The sequence below is a fragment of the Cariama cristata genome, unplaced genomic scaffold (genome assembly GCF_000690535.1).
Source record: "Cariama cristata isolate BGI_N322 unplaced genomic scaffold, ASM69053v1 scaffold1901, whole genome shotgun sequence".
NCBI lineage: Eukaryota > Metazoa > Chordata > Aves > Cariamiformes > Cariamidae > Cariama > Cariama cristata.
The window spans coordinates 51,290-74,126 of NW_009600809.1; the positions used below are offsets into that span (position 1 = coordinate 51,290).

At 44.4% G+C, this 22,837-nt stretch overlaps 1 protein-coding gene across 1 annotated transcript in view; it reads right to left on the reverse strand.

The window, feature by feature from the left end:
- SLC4A11 (solute carrier family 4, sodium borate transporter, member 11) overlaps positions 1-22,837 on the reverse strand; it is a 68,426-nt gene that overhangs the window by 43,581 nt on the left and 2,008 nt on the right. Inside the window, exons 2-6 of the mRNA XM_009710149.1 lie at positions 21,798-21,950; positions 11,288-11,334; positions 6,478-6,709; positions 5,772-5,834; positions 5,154-5,235 (exon numbers count right to left, since the gene is read on the reverse strand). Of these exons, the coding sequence (XP_009708451.1) occupies positions 5,154-5,235; positions 5,772-5,834; positions 6,478-6,709; positions 11,288-11,334; positions 21,798-21,950 (577 nt within the window). The remainder of the gene's footprint in view (positions 1-5,153; positions 5,236-5,771; positions 5,835-6,477; positions 6,710-11,287; positions 11,335-21,797; positions 21,951-22,837) is intronic.

The window sequence follows — 22,837 nt, forward strand, 5'->3', positions numbered from 1 at the left end:
TCGCTGTCCTCCTCACTTTCCAGGCTGCATATCTAGCAGCATTGAGCGTGGCACTGATGGTGAGAACTGGCAATGCTCCACCTAAATCACTGATACACCGAGTCACACACGCCACAGGTCTGCCCCACACCCAAGATGTTATCAGAGAAATAACACATTTCTCAACCAAATCATAAAAAGGGTCAAACTATGGAGACCCAAGAGAAACAGAAACCCTCTTTAAACAGGGTAAGAAAGGAAGTTAATTCAGAAACAAATTATCCCCTGCAGTAAGAAAAAGTGCCCAGCAGAGGTAATCAGCTAGCCAGCCTTTTCCTGTCCCGATGCAGAACAACAATGACACTTCTTGTTCTCATCCATTACAAATAAATCTTCCTCTGTGGAGCAGTTCCAGGCACAAGCTTTCAGAAACCAGAATTTGCAAGCGAGGAATGAAGCTGTGACCAGCAAGCCAGCTCACCCGCAGCTTGGCACACGGTTGTTTCAACAAAGTCGCTCCAAGCTGGCTATCATTTTCAAACTGGTAAAAGCACTTTGCAGGGCTCCAGAAAGACCCATCCTCTCTAGTAGTTAATCTCTCTAGGGGACAGTATTTACTACAGGTCAACGCATAAGGACACATCTCCTCCTCCCTGTGCACATGCTGCAGGCACTGAAATGAGTCATCCTTCTCTCCAACAGATCTCCTTCGAGACCCAAACTCCTAACAAAGGGTTTGAATTTGAGAACTCCTTTCCATAAGACAGCGCCTGCAAGAGCTTCAGCTCTCCAGCATAACCTGGGACAGCCCAACAAGGGTGGCTAGGCACTTAAAAGAAAATTAATCAGTTCTTTGAATCCAAAGAACACTTGAGAGTTGATGGTTATAAATTTTGGAGAAGAGGCTCTTGTTTACAAGACTTCACATCTTGTAATCATTCCTCTAAACGATAATACTTGTTTCAAACAGTAGAACCATTGAATTTCCCATATCATCCCATTTTGCTCTTTGAAAGAAGGCGCAATATTCTGAGGAATACACAGTAACTGAAGCATCTCTATTTGAAATCTAGTCAACAGTTAAATCAGAAGCAACATGGCTTTTCTGTAGACCCACAAACCTCTGGGTCTGGACAAATCCCTAAACACACGAAACAGGCTTTGCGTTACTTTTGTTGAGATCTTTCACACAACCACTAGTCATACGTTAAATCTGAGAAGTTACTACTCAAGCTTTACTCTGAACAGCAGCCATGCTTGATATCCAAAATAACCTCACAATACCTGCTTTTGAAAGGCTACCTGGGTTTTTCCAAGTTAAACTCCTCCACAGGAATCATTGCAATGACACACTACATCAGAGTAAGAAGTTTTATAGCAACGCAGAGCACACAAACCACGAAACCACTCTTTACTTGCAGAGAGATTTTTTTCCTCTGCTTTGCCTGTTAAAACAGCTTTAGCAAATCAGTTTAATGCACTGAAAATAAGTCCTTCACCAATTCACGTGCCTTATCAACGCAGCCAAAAGATATGGCTCTTCAACTACTCAATCCAGACTACGAAGCAGCTTGCTTTCATGTTTTTCTAAGGATTCAGCTTTGGAAGAAAGCAATTATAGCTGTCTTCTGGCAAGAAGAATATAGCCTGGAAGTTATGATGCCTGGGAAATTCCACTCAGCTCAGGGAACATTTGTTCAATAATCTACACAGCTGGTGTTTCTCCTAGGAGCATATCAAGGAGAGAAACCCACCAGCAGTCAGTTAACAGTTACTTTAACACCCTTAGCATTAGGTATCCTTCACTCCAAGGGGAAAAGTAATTTTAAAGAATAGGCATTTGCATCTCCATTTGTCAGACAGGGAAAGAAGCAATTGGGTGTGATAGGACTTGCCTTGTGATGAGAACCACTTCTCCATATACTCTCCATTGGATAAGCGAGGGCCTGCCTTGGGTTTTTTGAGCCAAAAAGCTGTGCAACACCAAACCCAATAGTTCTCACATGGGCTTCCTTCTCCACCTTTCCCGATCCAGACATGCAAAGCATCCAGTCTACCCCCTCCAGGCTCTGGATCATGGTAGGTCTGGCTGGTTCCTGGGGAACTCCAAGCACCTTCCTGGCAGTACATCTACCTGCTGCAGTCATTTCATGTTGGAGGGGTACCAAAGTACCTCCCTAAGCTCCTCCTAACAGCAGAGCTTCCTCATGCTAAGTAACTGAATAAGTCTGAGGATAACAGTTCAGCACTCCCCATTCTGGGACAGATCTGGCTATCCCTCATTCCAAATTTTGTAATGAAACAATCTACGAGGAGCTTCACAGTGAAGCAGCAAAAGATCTCCATGCCAGTTTGTGTCTTGTTGTTCTGGCAAATACTATGAATAGAAGGAGAAAAAAAAAAAAAAAAGAGTTGTGTCCATGGTTTCTAAGGTATGAGATCGTGTTCTTGGCTGATGAAGCTAATCTGTAACTCTGAAGATTTGCTTTCTAGTTAAAAAACCATCACATACACAAATACCTAGCAACCCTCACTCTTCTAGAGCTAAATACTGCTGGTTAGTGAGGCATGCTCACCATCCCTGGAGGTGTTCAAAAACTGTTTAGATGTGGTGCCTTGAGACATGGTTCAGTGGGTTTAGCAGGCGTGGTGGCATTGGGTATACAGTTGGACTTGATGATCTTTGAGGTCTCTTCCAACCATTATGATTCTATGCAGTACTGTGCTACTCTCAGCTACACAGAATTTTAACGAACAAGTCTCAAGGTTTCCATAAGCTTATGTACCCTGGTATGGCTCCAGCAAGATCAGGTTTTGGTCATTCATGACAAAAAAAGCCATAAAGCCTCTTGTGAATCAGAAGTCAGTTGTGTTCCTGTACTTCAGCGGAACATTCAAACTTTGAGATTTTCAATTCCTCAACGGTTTGTTCTGTCACATGGCTATAAGCCCAGATCCATATGGTACATCTGACTTTTCTGTCCATTAGGAATGCTCCTCCGCAGCCAGGCTCTGCACAACTCAGTGCAAATCCTACACAAGTTTTTTCTTTCTGACTAAGCTAATTTCAGCTTTAATAATTTCCCCTCAAAAAACAATGCTGAAGGAACACTACTGAAACTGTGTCTCTGAGTTGCTCTTCCTCATTAATATAATCCTGTCACGATACTCAAGCCTATCTCATCCACTAGGAATAAAAAGTTAAAAGGTGCACAATAAACAGCAGTGCTAATTTAAAATTAGCAAAGAGTATAGGTGAAATGCAAGGATAAAGAACAGCAGATATCTTAAAGGTTCTTCCCACTCATAAGGAAAATTTTTTCATCAACAAATTCCTTTTACTTTAGAGTTTTGGAAGTTGTTTTGCAATCTGACTTCAAGAAAAATGTAAGACCTAAAAATATGGTTCACAATCTGTTGCACAATAGCTACAGCAGAAATACAGTGCAATAATTAGATAATTACAGTTAATAACTCATCACTGCTTTCCCACCACTTTCTTCTCCCTCTTCAGAGTAACAAAAGAAAGAAACAAGGAAAGTTTTGCACAAGACACCTTCAGGCTGTAAGCTTATTTTTCAAATCATGTCCTGTCATGGAAGCTAGTATTACTCACACGGACACATTTAAAGCTTTGGCACACTTTCTACAGAAAGGTGGAACTTACCCTTTCCAGTTTTGTGTGTATAATCACTGCATTTGTATCATGACCTATAGAAACTCTTTGTTATTAAGTCAATGTTCCTCCATAGAGCCGTGTCACATGCCACAGTAGAAATTTCCACCCTCTCCCCTTCCTAGAGTAGGATGTATGTATGCTTATTGCCCTTATGCTACCTATGGCATCCAAAGGGGAGAAAGCTGTTCAAAAGCCCTCTTGGTTGATCAGCGTAGAAAGACCATTTTACTGTAGAAACTAATTTTCTTCTTTGTGCAAGCTGCTCCGTACATGCCAGGTTTAAGAGCAAAGCTGACATGCAGCACAGACATCATTCAGTTCACTTATTTCACAGAACAGAGCCTTGATATGCAATAGTTTCCTTTTTACATAGAGACCATATCTTTCGCTTTCATAAGAGATTAGAAACACGGGTGGGGGTTTTTGTCATTTGGTGATGGCTTTGGGGTTTTTTGGGGGTGGTTTTTTTTGCGTGTTTTTTTGGGTTTTGCCTTTTTTTTTTAAGATCATCTATTTCCAAGGCAGAATAGTCCACATTTTTTCCAGCCGTAAACAGAGGATAGGAGAAGAACTGCTAGCAGAAGGAAAACTATTGCAACAGTTGTCCTAGCAAACTGGCTGTGAAGGCTAAAATATGTGCACGCACTCCTCGAGCCTTTGGGCACCTATCCAACATATCCTAATAATTTCCCTGGGAATTAACATATTTCTTGACAACTTCACTGAGAGACTGCATATGCATAATGCAATTTGACTTCTGTTTGTTGCTTTGCTTTGGTTGGCTCAGTGACCCAGGTTCTAGCCTTCCTTTGTGAAGGGACAGTTTGGTTCACCCAACACACTTGACTTTGAGGCAACAGTTTCAAAACCCAGTTTCGGTCAAGTAGAAGCTGGGGTGAAGCCACACCATGTCTCATAAATCCCAGGTGACAGAATCCTTACTGTCTTAATGGTCTGCTCCTGCATTTAACAGCATTGACAAATAATCAGCATATGAATTAATTGTCAGACAAAATCATCACTGTCTAAATAGTGTCGGAATTTCTGAGTTCAATTTTCAGTTACAAAATTTAGATGTTTTCATCAAAGGACCTAAGAAATCTTTTGGTACAAGTTCCCAGACTTTGGCAGGCAAAGTAGTCCGTGAACCAGTTTGTCCCATTCAGTTCGTCTCTAACGTTTCTCAGTAATTAGCATTTTCTGGCTCTGATTTTTTTCAGCATTCTTAGCTTGTTAACACCAGATTTCGACAGCATCCAAGAGCTTAATGCCCTGTAGAGACTGTGGTCACCTGTGCCCACGCTACCGCTTGTCCATTTGCGAAGAAGAGCAGCCCAGTGCTGAGACTGAGATCCCACAGACCAGGATGGATGGAGAGGGCATCACCATGTTGACTTATAAGGGCACATTCTGAACAGTTACTCTTACCAGCAGCAGGAAAAGTTACAAGTTTTGAGCAGCCAGTGGATTCTGCTAATCCAACCTAGGTACTTACATGATACAGAGCCAGGACTGCTGATACTGCACCCCTGTGACTGTCGCTGTGACCCCTTGAATTGTATCTGATAGAAGGTGAACTAGGAAAAGAAAAGAGGGAAACATTACAGACTGCCCATGTTTGGTTTGCAACTGCAAGTAACATTTCCTTTCAAATGGAAGCTGAGCACTAATACCAAGCATACTTATCTATCCGCACAGTGGATTGATGCAAGGGTGGGGAGTGACAGAGGAAGATGGAAACGTTTCTCTTGCTGCTTTTGAATTCTGTCCTTAAACTATTCACAGCTCGGAAAGGCAACTGTTTTCTCCTCCCAGCATCAACCTACTGCAGTGTTAGGTTATTAGATTAGCATTATTCAACACGCACACAGGACTGGAAGAGGTGTTGGCTTCTGAATCCCCTGCCCTCTATCCCCCTCTTCCCAATTACTGTTCATATTACTTTATGGCACTGCTTGATTTTTCTTTATTTGCAGAAAGTCTAAATTAAAGAGATTATAAATGCAAAGCTCTAAGACAGGTAGCAAGAAGTAACCAAAGCGTGAACATGCTTACTACATGCTCAGGACTTGACATATCTGATAAACAAATTCACTCAGGCTGTGACAGTTACATTTGAGGTGCGATGTACATGTTTGTATATTCATTCCTGTTGACTCTGAAACATCATGGGTGCCTACAGAGAAACAATGCTTAGTTAAGCTTCTTCACATCTTGGGCTAAAAGGTAGCGTTTTAGACTATGCTATGAAACTTGCTGATAGCTTAAGCTGACATGTGAGCCAACAACTTTGGCTAGGGCTGCCCTAGTTGAGTTTCTGGAGAAAAACAAAGTGTCTCCCTTCCCTTCCAGTGGGCTGGGAGCAATGCAAAGGCTCAGCCCTCCCCAACCAATTACTCATCCAAAGCAGGCAAAATTCCCCAGCCTGTGTGAATTCAGATGGAGAATCACAAGGCAAAGGAGTCAATTCTGAAGAGACACCAGCAAGTGTCTCTTTGCTGAAGAGTACCAGACTTGCCTGAGGACAAGCACACCTAATGGATCCAAACAGACAAGACACTTAAGTACTGTAGACTTCTCTCCCCAGAGAACACCGTTATGTGTCATCTTAATGAAACAGGGGCAAGACTCCACCAAAATACAAAAACTCTGGAGGGATGGGACTCTTCAGTCTGAGTGACACAGAAAAACAAACCCCCAGTGTCACATGCAACATGCAAGTCTGGGGATCATGCAGCAGTGAGTGTTCAACACCACCAATGGAAAGGATGACAGCTTAACAATAACCCCCAGGCAAAAGCAAATCAAAAGTTGATTACCATTCCCTTCTCGTGGGGTCCCTGAATCCGTGAATAAAGTGCTCATGATTTTTTCAAAGTTGCAGCTTGGCTCCATGTTCTCAGGATCCTCAGCAAAGTGTTTCAACATCTCTCGAAGAACATCGTCCAAGGAGGTGGCTGTTTCATCAAGGATGATGCTGGCTCTGGCCAAGAACCCATCCAAGTCTCGGTGGGCTCTGACTTCCTCCTCGAAATTCTTTAATTTCAGGTACTGTGTTAAGAAGAGGTCATAGCGTTAGATAGCTATACACAATATCTAACAGCAAAGGCCTAGGATCCGTGTTGTTCACAAGCGGTTTTGCTGAGGTTACTGCCAGGCAACCAATGATTCTGGAACCACTTTGGGCACTCAGATCACATTACAGAAGAGAAGTTTTACACATTGATGCATTATGCATTAATGCACTGAAGGCTTGCATCTTCTAGGCTTATCCTAAACAGAGTGCCCATAGGTGAATGCCTAGGCACTAGTTATACCCTGACATAGAAAGCAGAATTTAAAAAAAAAGTTTTTCGCCTAGGATAAAGCATATAAGGTAGCCTAAAGCAAAAGTGTTTAAGGTAGCATTTTAAATCCTCTTTAGGTTTAAATAATTCAAGAAGTTTGCAGAAATGTGGGAAAAGTTATTTAGAAGAAATGGACTCTGAGCTCAGCAGCATGAAAAATTACCAGTATGCATCTCAGTGCAACCTAACCAGTTGTTCTCAAACTGGGAACCATCTCTTCCCAGTGCTCCCAGTTAGAGAGCCTGAAGTGGGAGACTGGGAATGCCATCCAGCTCATCACCTTTTTTGACACTTCCTAAATTTTTATTGTTCCCACTCCCAAGGAAGTTTTCTTCCTTTGCATATAACATTTAAGCTTTGAATCAATAAAAAAAAAGAGACATCAGACAGAGCCTGACACCATCTCAACTCTCTGCCTGTTCCCTCTGCTGTTTCAGACTTGTTGGCCTTGAGATGGAAGAAACAATCATGCTGTATTACAGAACCTCAACTCCTTTCTGTATCTGTCAGCTGTGAAGTTCACTGAGTGATTAAACTACAAATGCATCACTCCCATTTCACAGTTCTTGGAAATCCACACACAGTACTGGTCAAGAAGGACCAACAGTCCTGTCCTCTCCTTCAACAGCTTAAGATAGAGCGAGGAAGTGGGAACTGCACTTTGTTACATTGATCTTCCTTCCCAATGGGAAACCAGTCAGGCTTGAAATCATGATGCTGAGGACCAGATTGTCAAGATGCATTTAAACCCTCAGTTCCCCTTAAGCTCAGTAAGAATCAAGCTCTAAATTGCTTTTACAAATCTGACACCAAGTCGCCTCCAACAACCAGGACCTTGGCATGTTCTCCCCCAAGTTACAGGACCACCCCAGAGCCTGACTCGAGGATCCCCTCCTCTCACACATACCCTCTCTACCTTTTCCATTTATAGCCTAGACACAGGTTAAAAAAAAATGCTAACATCTCACTAATTACTGTAATTATCACAGCAACTATCAAGTTGTCAGTACACATCCATTGCAATTAACACTGTTTTACTTCACATCAATCATTTCTTACACAGCATCCTTGAGAGGGAGGATGCTGTGATGGATTTCAGCTCCCACTCCCAAAGCTTTGTCACCATCTGCTCTTAGGAGAGGAGACAGCGAAACAACTATGATACAACTCCACCTAAAAGAGACCCTATAACTGCAATCCGCTGAGTCAGTCTCAAATTATCACTGCATGACAGCAGGTTAAAACACCATCTGTAACACTGGTGTTCATGGGGTCACCATATGACCAGCAACCACTTCCCAAAGGTAACTCATTTCAGCTTGTCTAGCATGCAGAGTCCAACCTAGGATGTAGGTCAAACAACAAAGCAGCTAAATGACAAATCAAAGACAGGATTTAACAAAGGTGGATGGCAGAGGAGGAACCCACAGAGGTATGAGAACGGTTAAGAGCATCAGGAGTACCACAGTGCTGAGGAGCTTTCAAAAAACAAAAAGCAAGAGTGGCTTCACGTCACCAACTTCTCCCACACATGAGAGAAGCCACCAGAAGCAGAACAGTGGAAAAAAAAAGGTGTGGGATAGCTGTGGGACAGAAAAAATTAATCAAAGGCATTCAGGAGAGCCATTATCTGCGCACATCATCTCAACACTGATCCTTCAGTGAGCTGTGCATGACAGCATCATTTTCTTGTTGTGGCAGGACAGCACTGTCAGCAGCTTACTAGAAGTCATAAGGATTCAGCGCCAGCTCTGTCAGAGGCTTCAGGCAATGCCTTAGGTAAGTAGTTTTCCATGCCTCAGTCCTGTGTTATTCCCCTGCTCCTGGTCCTTCATAGGAGATATAGGAAACAGGGGCAACACCCATCCTTATTATCGCCCCTAAAACATCGGGGAAGATACGCACATTGAACATCACAAGGCAAATAGCCACCACGAGAGAATATAAATGCACCACTCACTGAGACAAACCAAAATCAAATCAGTGGAAGCACTGGTACAGCAATGCCTCGGAGATAACTCAAACAGAACTGTTCCAGTCAGGATACCCAGTGGTTTCAGGATAGATTAACAGTTGCTCCTTCACAAATATTTTTTAGCTAGATAGTCAAGTCACACCAGGATACTTGATGCTGGAAACTGCTTAGCAAGAAACCCAAGACAGCTACCCAACAGCTATTTTAATAGCACTGAGAATCCACATTGCATCGTGGCAAGAACAGAGGCTGTCGTGCCAAAGAAAGGGGAACACATTGAAACAGCCTCCTCGACTTCAGGTAGGTCTCTTGGCCAAAGTCGCACACTATCTGGGCAAAAAAAGAGCTCTCAACACTCATCAAGAAGGCCTAAAATGCAAGTTCTCTGCTGGGTGGCTGCTCTGGAGACCACCTCCACTTACAGACATCACAAGAACCTTATGAGAAGGGGTGTCCAAAAAATACCTTGTCCTGAGCAGAGCTCTACCTGTGCTGGTACCATGGTCACTTAGGCCAATTCCCTCAGAAAAATGCTGTGATGGTGATTAAATAGTTCAAACCATGTCAAGGAGCTTCTCCTTATTTATGCTTACCAAGTGCCATGCCAGACAGCAATTTGCCCAGGACAGATCGCCTTTCCAGCACTCCTGACGGGGCACAAGAACCACAGGCTGCCACCAGAGACAGGGACAACCTAGCAGGGAAACATCTCCAGATAAAGCTAACCTGACCACTTTTCTGCTAGTGATTCCCCCTTCTCAGACACTTGGAGCCATCTCCTCTGTGACTCAGGTCCCAATTTCCTTTGCATTTAAATTGCAGAATTTCCACTCGTCCTCCCTGGAGGCAAAACCTGGCAATAGTATCTTTTCTCAAGCCCTGCTAAAGCATGCTAGCTCTCTGCTATTTGTTGCTCAACAGCATACTAAAATGCTCAAGCATGAACTATGAGCCAGAAAAGCAGGAATCCTACAGCTCCAAAAAAGAAAAATAAAACAGAAGAGACACTTATGTGTTAGCAGTTTCCAACTATTTCTTATCAGAGGCAGATCCTGCATTTGGGCTTAGAATTTGCACTTTAAGTGATTAAGTTCTTAAGATACTTTCAGTCAAGTGTATACAACTCAGAGAACCTTGGCACTAGTATTAGACAAGACAAATTATTGACAAAGACATCTCCATTCCTGAGCACAGGACAGCTTATTTAACTTCTACGACTTCATATCAAACTGTGTAATTTTTTTTTTTAATCACTGGTGGGTTTGTTTTGGGGTGTTTTTTTTTGGGGTGTGTGCACTTTTTTTTTTACCTTATGGGGAAGTTTTCTTCTACTAAAGCTACTATGCCTTTTCCTCCCCCTACTAATTCAGCCTGCTGAAATACTCTTTTCAGGATTTGAGCTGTCTTAGAGACCTGGAGCAAAGAAGAGTCTGAGAGCTCTCTGGGATTCCCTAAAAAGCCCCCAAGGTTTCGGTACACAAATTTAAGAACTCAAGTTACAACCCTCAACGAAACCTGCAATATATGATTTAGCAGGATCAGCGACGCTACAAGTTTTCACACAGACAGCCCCTCCAACGAGCAGATGAGGCAAGAGTCAAGACAACTTAAAGCACCATGAGCCATGCCTCATAGCCTCAAAGACCAAGACTTCATGTGGTATTAAATATCAACCCATTTCCTCTCTGCATACTTTGTGTACTTTCATAGTCAGAGGTTTGTAGTAATACAGCCTATATGAGTTTGGGTTGGTGTGGTTTTTTTGCATTTTCACCTTATTATTATTGAGTTACAGTCTCAAGAGCATGTGTAAACTAAGCCTTGTTTTCTAATCATCCTCCTAGACTATGTGTTTCCAGGGAATTCACTCCTGCTTAACCTCGAAGGCAGACTTGATTAGCTGGAATAAACAGGAAACCAAATCATAGCAGTGTCTATTGGGTGCTTCTGCTTTCGACTCGAGAGGAGCTCGGCAGCCTGAATCTCTATGGTGTATGCTTGGATCCCTTTGCAGGCAGCTGCAGAAGAGAAAGTGATGAATTAACATGTCAAGGAATTGTCTGGGACAGAAAGCAGTGGAACAAACAGAATTACAGAGAAATTCTTTGGAGAACAAGCAGCACATGGTCTTTTAGTTTTAAAGACAGACAGAGGAATTCAAGGAAAGAGGCATCAATATGCCTTCTGTTTAGGTCAGTAAAACACACCTCCCCACCCCACACAGTGGGTGTCAAGATCCTTTCCTCTGCTTCTAGGCAATAAAAAAAAAAAAAAAAAAAAAATCGATCACACAGCATCCCTACTTACCTTCCTTGATGTGTGCAGTAACACGCAGCCAGCACTTTCATTTTCAGCTGGAAAGTGGAAAAAAATAAAATCAAATCAGAAAAGTGTTACTATCACAAGTACCTGACAGGCGGCAGGAACCAGGTAGAAGGCTCAGAACAAGATGAAGTACCACTCTCTTGGCAGAGGACGATCTCTAGAGAAAAGCAGAGATTCAATTTTTACAACATTTCCCATTTGGAAGTGCGAACCAAGTGTAGAAGCACCTTTTGGCATTATATGATCAGTTGGGGTTTGTGTCTTGCAGCTTTTTTGATTTGGTTTTTCTCTCTCAGATTCCCTATGTATTTTTACTCTTCACTTCTTCCCCCACACCCTACCTCCCCAAAAAATCTAACTCCTAATCCTTTAGGTAATCATTTAATCCAATGCATCGTTGTTTGATAGATTGAGGCTAAGATTGCATGAGTCACACTCATTTGGAAACCATTCTTGTCCTCCTTAAAGAGTCAACAATAACACCCAGGCACTTCCAAGGGAGCGGGCTGCGAGAGATCTCACACAGCGACTCGAAGATGAGCACATTAATGTCTTGTCAACTCACCATGCTGCCTCCATAAATCTAAGTGTAAAGCAACAGAGCTCTCGAGAAAGAAAACTGCTGTTTAGAGACTATTAAATGTCAGTTAATATGCAGCTGAGATACAGGGACAGAGGTACCCGTGAAGTTCCCAGTTCAAACTTCCGTGCACCAACGTTAACATTTTCTTAGGGTATCTGTGAAGTAATTTTTCAGATGTAGGCTAAAAAACCAAATAAAACCCAGTTCTTTTTGCCACAAGCCCACTCCATGCTACTTGCATCTAAGGCAGCTTCTCTCTAGCATCACTAGTACCACAGGTACTGTCTTGTGCAATCTTCTCCTTTAAGGCCTCATCTTCACATGCCTCCAAAACAACCCTTCAGACTGAGCTGCTACCAAAATTATACATGAAACACATGAATAGTTTTCACTCAAATGAGCATAGAGACAGCATGGAAAAAACCCACTGGAGACTAAAAACTTTTCCAGAGGCCAAGCTGTGGAAAAGTACAGAGCTGTAACACAGTTACAGCTATTCAGATGAGGTTTTTGCTTCCTTTCCAGATTTGGACTTCAAGTCCTAACCTGTAAGAACTGCCACAATCCCGTTTCACAGGTTGACCACACAATGGGCACCTTCAAGCCCCATTCTGCTACTATCCAAAAAAATAAGATGACTGAGGATACAATTCACATGAAAACACCAGAACTCCAATTGCTTTTTGCACACAGAAAGCCACTTTAACCAAAAGCATCCCTGATCAAACAGGAATTCAAGTCACATCCACGGCAGGGTTAAAAGGCTGCAACTCAAACTGGGAGCAGAGTTGACTGCAGTAGACAAGAGGGAAAGGATTGCCTTCATCTCCCACTAAACAAAATAAGACAGTTCAGAGGCTTCGGTTGCATCACTCAACTTCTCCCAAAGTTCACTCGGATGCCGTACATGTGATTAAAAGCATCACTTAAGTAGACAAGTCTGCTGGTGCAATGGTCCCAATTATTACTCCTTTTGACACATCTTTTGGAAAACACAAGCTGTTTCATCTAAAAAATACTATTTATTATTAAAAAGCAAGCACCCAAATAAACCAGAAACATCAAGCATTTTCCCCAGGCTCTTACATTTGTAGTTCTCCAACACTCGCTTACTCAACTTACAGCCTAATTACACATGCAAAAGTATGCTGGAAGATTTGGAAGTCATAAATATTCATTGAGAGGAAAACATGTTTTGGCTTTTCTGCTCTTGCAAGAAATAGTTCTAGAGAGAGAAAAAAATACCCACAACCCTGAACAACAGCAAGCACGTGCTAAAAAGATATATCTGCATATCTGTGGTCTGTCCTTACGGATGCAGGCAAATGCAACTGAATTTCATGCAGCAACTCTTTTATCATGAGCAACTCTTATCAACATACAGACTTCCCCAATCTTCTCCGCTGAGAGCTCTCTCAGGTACTCATCTCAAATGAGCACCAAGTGCTGCTTTATCAACACAAGCAAAAACATCTAATTACATCTGTTGGACCAGGATCTTTCAAACTTCTCAAAAAAGCTATTCTGGGTACAGAGGTGATGCTTTGGAAGGCTCAGAGCCTCATTCATCATTTCATCCAAGACACTACTCAGACATGAGCCAGGGAAAGGAGACAGCTGGATATGGCCATCCCAGTTCTGGGCCGTTATCTTAAAGGCCCACTAGAGTGCTATAACGTCACTCAGGGGTAGTAGCAAATCCACTGGAACGTGAAAAATGGGTGGGCAAAAAAAAACAACATACAGACTTCCCAAGTGCTCTTCTGCCTGGCTTATAAACCACTCATTTACTTACTGTGGGGCAACCCACTAGGCAATGTGGGATAAAATCCTGCGTGAGGTTGCCCATGACACATCCATTGGGAGATAGTTTGGCTAAAGACCAAGACCAACCACTACCAGCTTGCCAGCCATTTCCTTCTCCTTCATGGCACTACAACTGCTTCCCTCTGGTTATGGAGGAGCTGAAAAGACGCAACACCCTTGACCCTTGCACCTCCATGGAAGAGCCCTTCATGGGGACAAAATGGATACAGAAAACCATGGATTCACCCTTGACTGACAAGCAAAACACTATCCATTGATGATCAGTTATGTATCACTACCAGGAGTAATAACTAGATTTCACACCTGCATGTCAGGATTAAGCATACTTAAACAGAAAGAAGAGGTCAGGGCCACGTAAAATTTTCATTTCTATTTTTGTGTTCTCCTTGCTGGATAAAGCAGCCTGCAAAAGTCTATTTTAGGCAAGCTAGCTAGCCATGGGCATTATTGTCTCTGTCCTCACACATAGTTAAAGGAGAGCTGCCAGGGGTGGCCGACCTTATCTGTTAGGCTGTGCTCCAGGTTCTGCCCAGGGGAAAACCAAAAAGTCAGCAATGCATCTCCGACATCTCCTGGCAGCCACTTCAAGGCGACACGCATATCCCGAATTTCTAGGATGCATGTACACAAGCACGCAGCATTACTGAATATGCTACAAGCAACTTGCTCGGAGTTGACTTCAGGTTTAGCAACGTTGATGAATTGCCAACATTAGACTTACACTAGTGGCCTTGTGTCAGCACATTCAGAGCCCTGCCATGGCACTGTGGCATGCCTCGGTTTTTCATTTCCCACTATTTGCAGAAGAACAGGACCCAGCCACAGGACACGAACAAGTAGAGTTAATACTTGGAAGCAAAAAAAATGCAGCAGGAAGTTTCTTTGGTATACTCCAAAGGGGTTTGATCCCAGCTGCCCTTTACATAACATCCCTGATAGCAACTCAGAGAAACAAAATCCCCTACTTGCTTCCCCTCCATCCTCTGTTTAGATAACATCTTCTATGCAAAGATAACCCTGAAAACAAACACATGAAAGTCATATGCCAAAGTCTAAGGCTTTTCACCTCTTGCCTTAAGAGATCTCCTTTCACTTAAGATCTCTTTTCCACCCCTTCCCTTGTACGGTTCCCCAGTGCTGCCCTTAACACCCGAGAAGACCCAAAAGTCTTTGGAGCAAAGCCACCAGTGGATACTTGCGGTATCATAAGACTGTATTTTTCCTTGGGATAAAGGAGCAGAAATTGGAAAGCAGGGACTTATTGGCCGTGCAGGTGTCAGCGCATATTACTTTAGATCTACATGCACTCCCCAGTGCATCTGCATGGTAAATAGGCTAATAGAGCAGAATACTACATTAGCACTTCCATGGTTTTCTCAAAAATATCAAAGATCTGCTTTAAGTGGAAGTATTTAAGGTTTGGGGGGTTTTATTATTAAAAAAAGCTATTTTAGCTGGGCTTTCTTCAGGCATCTGAGGAAATTTAAGCCTCAAACACTTGTGTTGAATCACATTTGCTAGCATGCTTTTAGAATCTGTTGCTTTGTAAAAAATATAAATAAAACCACATCAGCACACGGCATGACAGGAGCTTGTCAGGAGCAGTGGAGACACCTAACTCATCAGTGGCAACAAGGGATTGCACAAGCAGGATCTCAACAGGACTCTTTGCTGTCCTGCAACGGCTATGCCGAGTCTAGACTCATCCCCACCAGAGTTGAGTAATTTTGGTGAAATATTGTTAGATAAATAATTGTGCCCCAAGTATCCCACATTCCCATGATAGGGTGATGCGCTGAGCTGCAGCAAAAAGCTCTAGACTCGTCCCCACCAGAGTCGAGTAATTTTGGTGAAAAATTGTTAGATTAAATAATTGTGCCCCAAGTATCCCACATTCCCATGATAGGGTGATGCGCTGAGCTGCAGCAAAAAGCCTAAAATCAGCTGGGTTCAGCCCTCTTAAACCGATACCCAGGTTAAAGGCAGGTGGGAAACAAGCAACTGGCTGCTAGTTCCTGGAGGAGGCTGAAAGGAGCAGGCAGAGTGGGAAGGAAAACCTCACCTGAGTAGTGCTCAGCACAGACATCACAACGGCTGGGCAGGTGAAGGACTATCGTCTCGCATTCCTCTCTGGCCATCATGGAAGAATTGGAAAGACAGGCAGACAGCACAGAGACAGACCAGGGCTCTTCTACAGAGCCAAGGACAAGATAAGAGTGCCGAGCGCTGTGTCACTTGTCACACCCCAACTCCTCAGACATGCACACGCTACAAAAGCAAAAAAAATTTTTTTTTTTTAAAAGCCGCAATAAGTTTTGCCATTAAGTTTGGGATAGGGGAAAAAGGTGTATTTTTCCATGCCAACTGAAGGGACAGGGTGCTCAAAATCCCAGGGGAACCTGGCCCAAAGCAAACCCAAGGTGAAGTACCTAAAAGAGAGAAATGCTGCTTTCGTGCTGAACCACCCACACTACCCAACCCCCCCCGCACCTCCCTCGGTTTCATAAAGCACCGCTTTGAAAACACTCTCGTCAGGAAATTCAGAGGGAGGCCATCTCCCTCCCCCGCGACACAATCGGTGTATCCACCTTCCATTAGAGTATAGGAAGCTTCAGGAGTCCAACATCCCAGGCTGACATCAAACTGCTAAAACAGGAGTTATCAGATGGAACGCGTGGGTCAGCATTGTGCCTCGAGACATAAAAAGGACCTTGGTATTAATGTGAGGAAATGTGACTATTGTGTGCTGAATGATACTCATTCAGGCCCAGACCACTTGTCTCTGGACACTACTCTCTCTGGAATATCCTTGGCGCCAGCATCTAGTGTTTCTCCTCATCCCCTTAAAGAAAAAAAGTCATCTCAGCAGGAGCCGGGCCATGAGTTACAACACCGTGTTTTGCTCGGAACAGCAGTGGCAGGCGTGCACGTGTGCGCCTCTGGAGCGGATTACAGGAAACTGTTGCTTCTCTGTATCTAGGAATGATCAATTGTCCAGAGGGTGGAACAGGCTTTAATTTCTCATGAAGCGTAAATCGTGTTCCGTTATTTCCCCGACATACCCTGACAAAGCCACATCCTGCTTTCTGATTGACTTTTCGTTGCCATCAGGATTTCGCCACCTTCTCCCCAAAAACAGCCTCAGGTACCTCTCTGCAGCTAAAAGCACCAGTATGAGCGTCAGCTGTAAGCAGCAGTGCGTACTACAGAAGTTGAGCAGCTACAGCTCCACAAATCCCTGATAAATTGTGTTCAAATTTAGGAAAAAAATTACGTGCAAGTCTCTCAGTTGCAATCTGGGGAAAAGAAGAGAAGGTGAGTTGTTTTAAGACCTGAAGCTGCAAGAACAAGTTCCAAAGAATTGTTTTAAACCCCGAAACTGCAAGAATGAGGTCCAAATAATGAAAACATTTGCCTAGCTGATTTAAGGGAGCTGCCAAGAAGATAAGAACACCGTGACTGAGGGCAAGGCTGTGGCCCCGCACACTTTGTGGACTCACTGCAAGAAGTGAGGCTTGCATTGCCTGTCCACCAACTTTAAGGCTCAACTTAAACCAAATTGCTGTATTCATTCACAGGGATTTATTTCCAAGCCACGCTGCAAATAAAGCAGCAAGTGGTTGAATCCTCTCATTCGATGTTTCTGTGACAGGCTGAAGGGATGCAGGTACATACACCTGCAGCCCAGGCTCTAGAGGGATTTATGGAAAAGCCCACGCATAAAATACAAAAAGAGACAGTCAAATTCACATCCAAATAGCACTAAGACAGATGGGTTAACACACTTCTAGCTAGATGAGAAGATAGGAAAGCAGTTGTAAAGCCACGTATGAGCCTGCAAGCCACTAGACAGCTAACCTGGTAGCTATAAAATAAGCAGGGCTTGCAGCACACCAGTCTGGAAAGAGGTCCCACCACTGCACACCAAACTCAGTGATGCTCCTCATCCTCTCTGGCACAAATTCCCAGGGAACAGAGCATCAAGCTGGATTTTCCACCTGCAGCACAGGAAAGGTAACATCCCTGTTCTGTGGCGGAAGCTCCCTCTCCGAGCTCAGGCAAGGGTGTCGGGGAAAGTGACTTTATTTGGGACAGGAATGCAATACTAACTCCTGCAAAAATACATGCAGCAGGGCACAGACCTAGCATTTTACTTGTACACATTTATTGTGACTTCAGAACAAGTCTCAGTCTCTAAAAACCATTCTGACCTTCCCCCAGAAATGCAGATTCCAGGACCAAAAGCATCCAGCTTCAGATAAAGACCCACCTTCATGTTGGAGCTACTAACATTTGTTGAAAACCGAAGTCCTGCCACCAAAATCTAAACTGGAAGGACGAGAGGCAGAAGAGAACATAAAAGCTTTTAATCAGCTACCACAAGGAAGCAATAAAATACCCGAGAGAAAGGACCCAAGTGTCAAGACTGAGAAGCATTTTAGTGCCTAGGCAATCTGCACTGACTTGGGCTCAATATTCCATGCAACAGCAGCCAGTACTAACTAAAAAAAGAGACAGACCATACCTTAAACTCTAGATTTCTTCAGGCTATCCTGTTTTATACACATCTGTGCACACAGCCCAGCATTTTATGACAATGGTTAATTGTCAGAGTTTTATGGGCTGTGCTATGTTTTGTTGGCTCAACATTTAATCCCACACAGCAATCTTTTTTTAAAGAGAATTATAGTAAAGTGCATCCAATTATGCTCATAGAGAGCTGTACATTCATCATACAGAGATTAACAGCTCAACAGGATGATGGCAGAGCTGTCACTGCATCTGTAATTCCACTTACGCTGCCCGCCAGCACCCAGACCCTGGGGTACCAACTCATCCCCTCCCCAGATGGGATTTTTGGATCTGTCAGCGCTACACTAAGGTGGGCAACAACCTCACAGCAGCTTACCAGAAAAGGTCTCCAGCAAGAGAGACTTTAGACACTGTGTTCAGCCAAGAGACCAAACTGTGACGACCAGAACATGCACACAGAGACTCACAGATATCACAGAGCAGCTATTTGTCTTGTTTGAAGTCACCTTAGAGGTTTTTCTTGCTGGAGATTGAACAAATGTATTTTACACAGCAAATGCATCTGACACTAGGGAGCAAATCAACACAGGCAGCACTGGAGAACCCTCTTTGCAGAAGATGGCCCATGGTCAATCCCTCTCTGGCCAGGCAGCAGCTGCTCAAGTCCCAGCAAGTGTTGCAATGGGTCGCACGACACAAGAGGGCAATGTCAAGCCCTCTGGCATAAGGAAGCTTTTCAACTCGAGAAAGGTTTCACCCAGCTTGGAGAAAGCAAGAAAATGAGACGGGGAGGGAAAGATGTCATTCCCACACTTGCTTTTCCTCTGTGTTTAAAGAGCACCAGAGGGTCTTGTAGGATCCTGGTGCGCTAGCTCCCTTGAGGGATGGATGTGAGGTGTTCAGGGAAATCTTGCATTGCCTGGACAAAACCTGCTTTTTACCTCCTTTCTTTTCAGCTTGTCTTGCTGGAGACGAGCACTGCAAGTGCTCAGCTCCACTGTTTTGTTCCAGGAATGCAAAGCCTGAGTATGTCACAAAATACCCAGAGAGCAGCAGCAACGCAAGGGCATTTTTTTGAAAAGTGTTCCCTTGCAGAGTTGAACAAGGAACAGCACACTCCCAGACATACCTCGGTCATGGCATAGTTAAACCTCATTTCTGGAAGGAGCTTAGGAAGCTTGAAGGTATTTTTTTCAGCAGTTCAGGCTATGTTCATCAGAAGCACTTAAGGGGCTCATCTCGGCCACTTTCAACCACCTGAGAAGTCAGCTTTCCAGGAGGATCAGCTATGCCCTCTGCAGCCAGAGACTGATTTAGTATGTATAAAATCCACTCTGGAGGACGCTTTATAAAACCACCTCTGAGAAAGAGCCGACAGCCTAGATGACTCAAACATCTGGAGTCTGAGAAATCCCATGTCTGAGAGAGAACCACCTGGATTTTGGCTACCTGGACTGCTTTCATGTTGTCATGGAAAAAAAGAAAAAATCTTACTTCACACCTCCCCTTATGGAAAGTCTGGACTTCTGTTCTGCCTGAAGCTTGTTTTTAAAACCACCATCCTCGCATTTGAAAGGGGACTCCAGCACATCAGAAGTCCATTTTTCCTTAAAAATCCTAAACATTTCAGTTGAAGAAAAAGGATACAACTAATACCACCATCACAAACAACAATGCTTCTGGGAAATAAGGAAGCCTTTTTTGTCCTGTTTTGAATGGAAGGGAAAACACTTAAAAAGCCCAGGAGGACACACAAGGAAAGTCAGCTTCTTCAGACACAGAAGAATCCACAGTATTCGCATTCCTCATCCCCGAACAACGCACCCCACGGCATTAAGCCCAGACTTGTCATAGCAGAGTACAGTTCCCCTTAAATCTTTCAATTAAGATGGCATTTGTAAAATTGCAGGCTTGAAAATTGCTAGATATTATTCCTAAGTTAAAGTCACCGCTCTGATTCAAAAAGTAGACTTCAAGATAGTCAAGCAGAGGTCTGGGCCATGCCTATTCTGCATCATTTCCAATAACTACTCGCTATAGAGCAACTGGGATTGGTTAATCTAGAAGTAACTAAGTAAACTTTAAGGACTCTCTGACACTGTGACACCAAGGATAATCCACAGCCCTTGCATTTAATCTCCAAAACAGCCAGTGCCCACACAGGCAGGCTCCAGGATGCCTCCAGCCGCGACGATGAAACCCAGGCTGCTGCTGTGCCCCCGAGCTGCATTTTCCTAGGCACATAGCACAAAAGCCAGGTTTCGCTAAGTCCTCCTTCACCATTTAGCACGTGCATTACAGAGGATATTAAAACAGTATGCTAGAGGCAAAAGCAACCTCTTGAGCAAGCTAGGGATTTTATTCCTCAATAGCAAGCATTTTAGATATCTTCACAATTTGCCTTAACTAGGCTGTTTGGAAATCCCCTCAACCTTGCTGCCCACGTCGGGCAAAGTTTCTGAAGGGTGCTGGCTCGGCAGGGAGTACACAAAGAGCACAGTTTTGGGCATACATGTCCATCTGCAACATGGCTTCACAGCCACCTCTCCATTCTCAGCCATCTCCCCCAAGGAGCAGCACAGCACCATTGCCAGCAAAACCATCCTGACGCAAAGGCCCTCCACCGACCTACGGAACGCTCTCTGCCACGTGCTTTTCAAGCAAGTCTCCTCTACTCCCTCCCAAAACACATGGCCCATACAAGCCAAGCCACCACTCAAAGCTAACGCTGCAGGTCCCCAAAGGTGGAAGCCCCAGGGTTGTGTTTCACTGGTGTGTTCGTGCCCAGCACCACGGGCACCATTGCCAGCAAACACTACCCTCCTCCTCCGTGTGAACCTGCCTGGAATCAGACACAGATCCTACTAAAGCATATTTGGGGGAATTTGGCACTTGGGCCCTCACCTGGAGCAGGTAGTTTATATTTATAAAGAGTATGACAGACAACAGCACTTCCCTGTACTGCAGACATAGCTGTGTGCTGTGGAGGCCTGACCTCTCTCAGAGATGTCTAACAGGCTGGTTTTCTCCTCATTTTTGCTCTCTGCCTCAACACAGCAGGTGTAGGGATTGCATGCCTCCAGCCAGGATGATTAAACCCAAAAGGCACATGTCCAACCCCAAAATTCCCTCTATACTCTTTCTTCCCTTACCAGCTCCTATGGAGAGCAGGGACTGACCCAGGCAATCCAAGGCCCTGACTCACCTCCACCATTTTAATTAAAATGTGATAAAAACCTCTCCAAAACCCTTGGGAAGTCTCAGAGCCACGTTTGAATTCTCTGCAGGGATAATACACACCAAAAATCCTAATTTCTCACTAGAAATGCCTCTCCTTCAGTGACCAGGCCACAGCAGCAAGAGCAACGGCAAGGCCCCAGGCCCCAAAATTGAGGCTTTTTGAAGGAAAATAAAAGGCAAAGGGGGAGGAGAGACCTGCTCAGCAGCCAGCCTTCTATTAGGTTTTTCCAAATATCACTCCAAAATTTCACAATGAGGAACGACCGCATCTCACAGCCCCATTTTGGGGGATGGGGGGGTGGCACTCACCGGTGGCATTCGGCGGCACCTCCAGGTTGACGTTGACAAAGAAGCGGATGCTGTCCCCCGAGACGATGGACGAGTTCACCGCGTCGAAGAGCTCCTCGCCCCCCGTCTCCTCCTTGGCCTCACAGCCATCATCCGTGTCGCATTTGAGGTACCCTGCCAACAAGACGGGGAGGGCGGTTAGTGGGGCTGGGGGCTGCGCCGGGGCCCAGAGCCGTCGAGGTGCGGGCAGACCCACCAGTCATGGCTGCTGAGGGCTGCAGCAAGGCCTGAGCAGCACCCAGGGCCTTCTCGTATGCCCTTGTCTGGTGAGGGCTGAAAATCATAAGCAATCAGCTCCAGCACGTTTTGGGTTGGCCTCAAGTGTGTGTCCGAAGGGCTGCTCCGGAGCCTGGCCAGGCAAGACCATGGGCTTCACATGCCAACCTGGTCACCAAGTCAATGGCGTGAGCGGCAAAGCTGTGAGTCAAAGCCTTGCTCCTCTCAGAGCAAAACACCAGGATGAAGGCTCCAACTGGAAACCATGAAAATTCCAAGCAGCAACCCAGAAGCAAGAGCTGCACCACAGCCCCAGTCCACCCTGAACCCAACACGTTCACCAGCTCAAGTCACCGCCAGCGCAGCCGCTTCACTTGCAATTCAGCAATTTGAAACTGAGGAGGGAGAGGGGAAAAAAAAAAAGGTTTCCAAGGAGACACCTGATATGGACAGACAGACCCACAGCTCCCCACAGGGCAGAGGAGCAGGTCACAGGAGGTGGCAGCACCGAGAAAGTGAGACAAGTTTCTTAATTACAGCGGACAACTCCTTAGCCTTTCGCAACGCTTCTAATTAGAGTTTAACCTAGCCTCATTCAACAGCAAGCTGGTTCACTGCAACATTTTATTATGAAGCAGTTGGAGGACTCTTGTGGTGTGCTCGTGTATCGTGTTTAATTAGGAGAACTGGGGACATTATGGAATGTCAATTTTTGCATTACCAGGATTATTCAGCAGCTTCTACCCATCTTCTGACAAGTCTTTTATGCCTAATTTGAAGCAGGA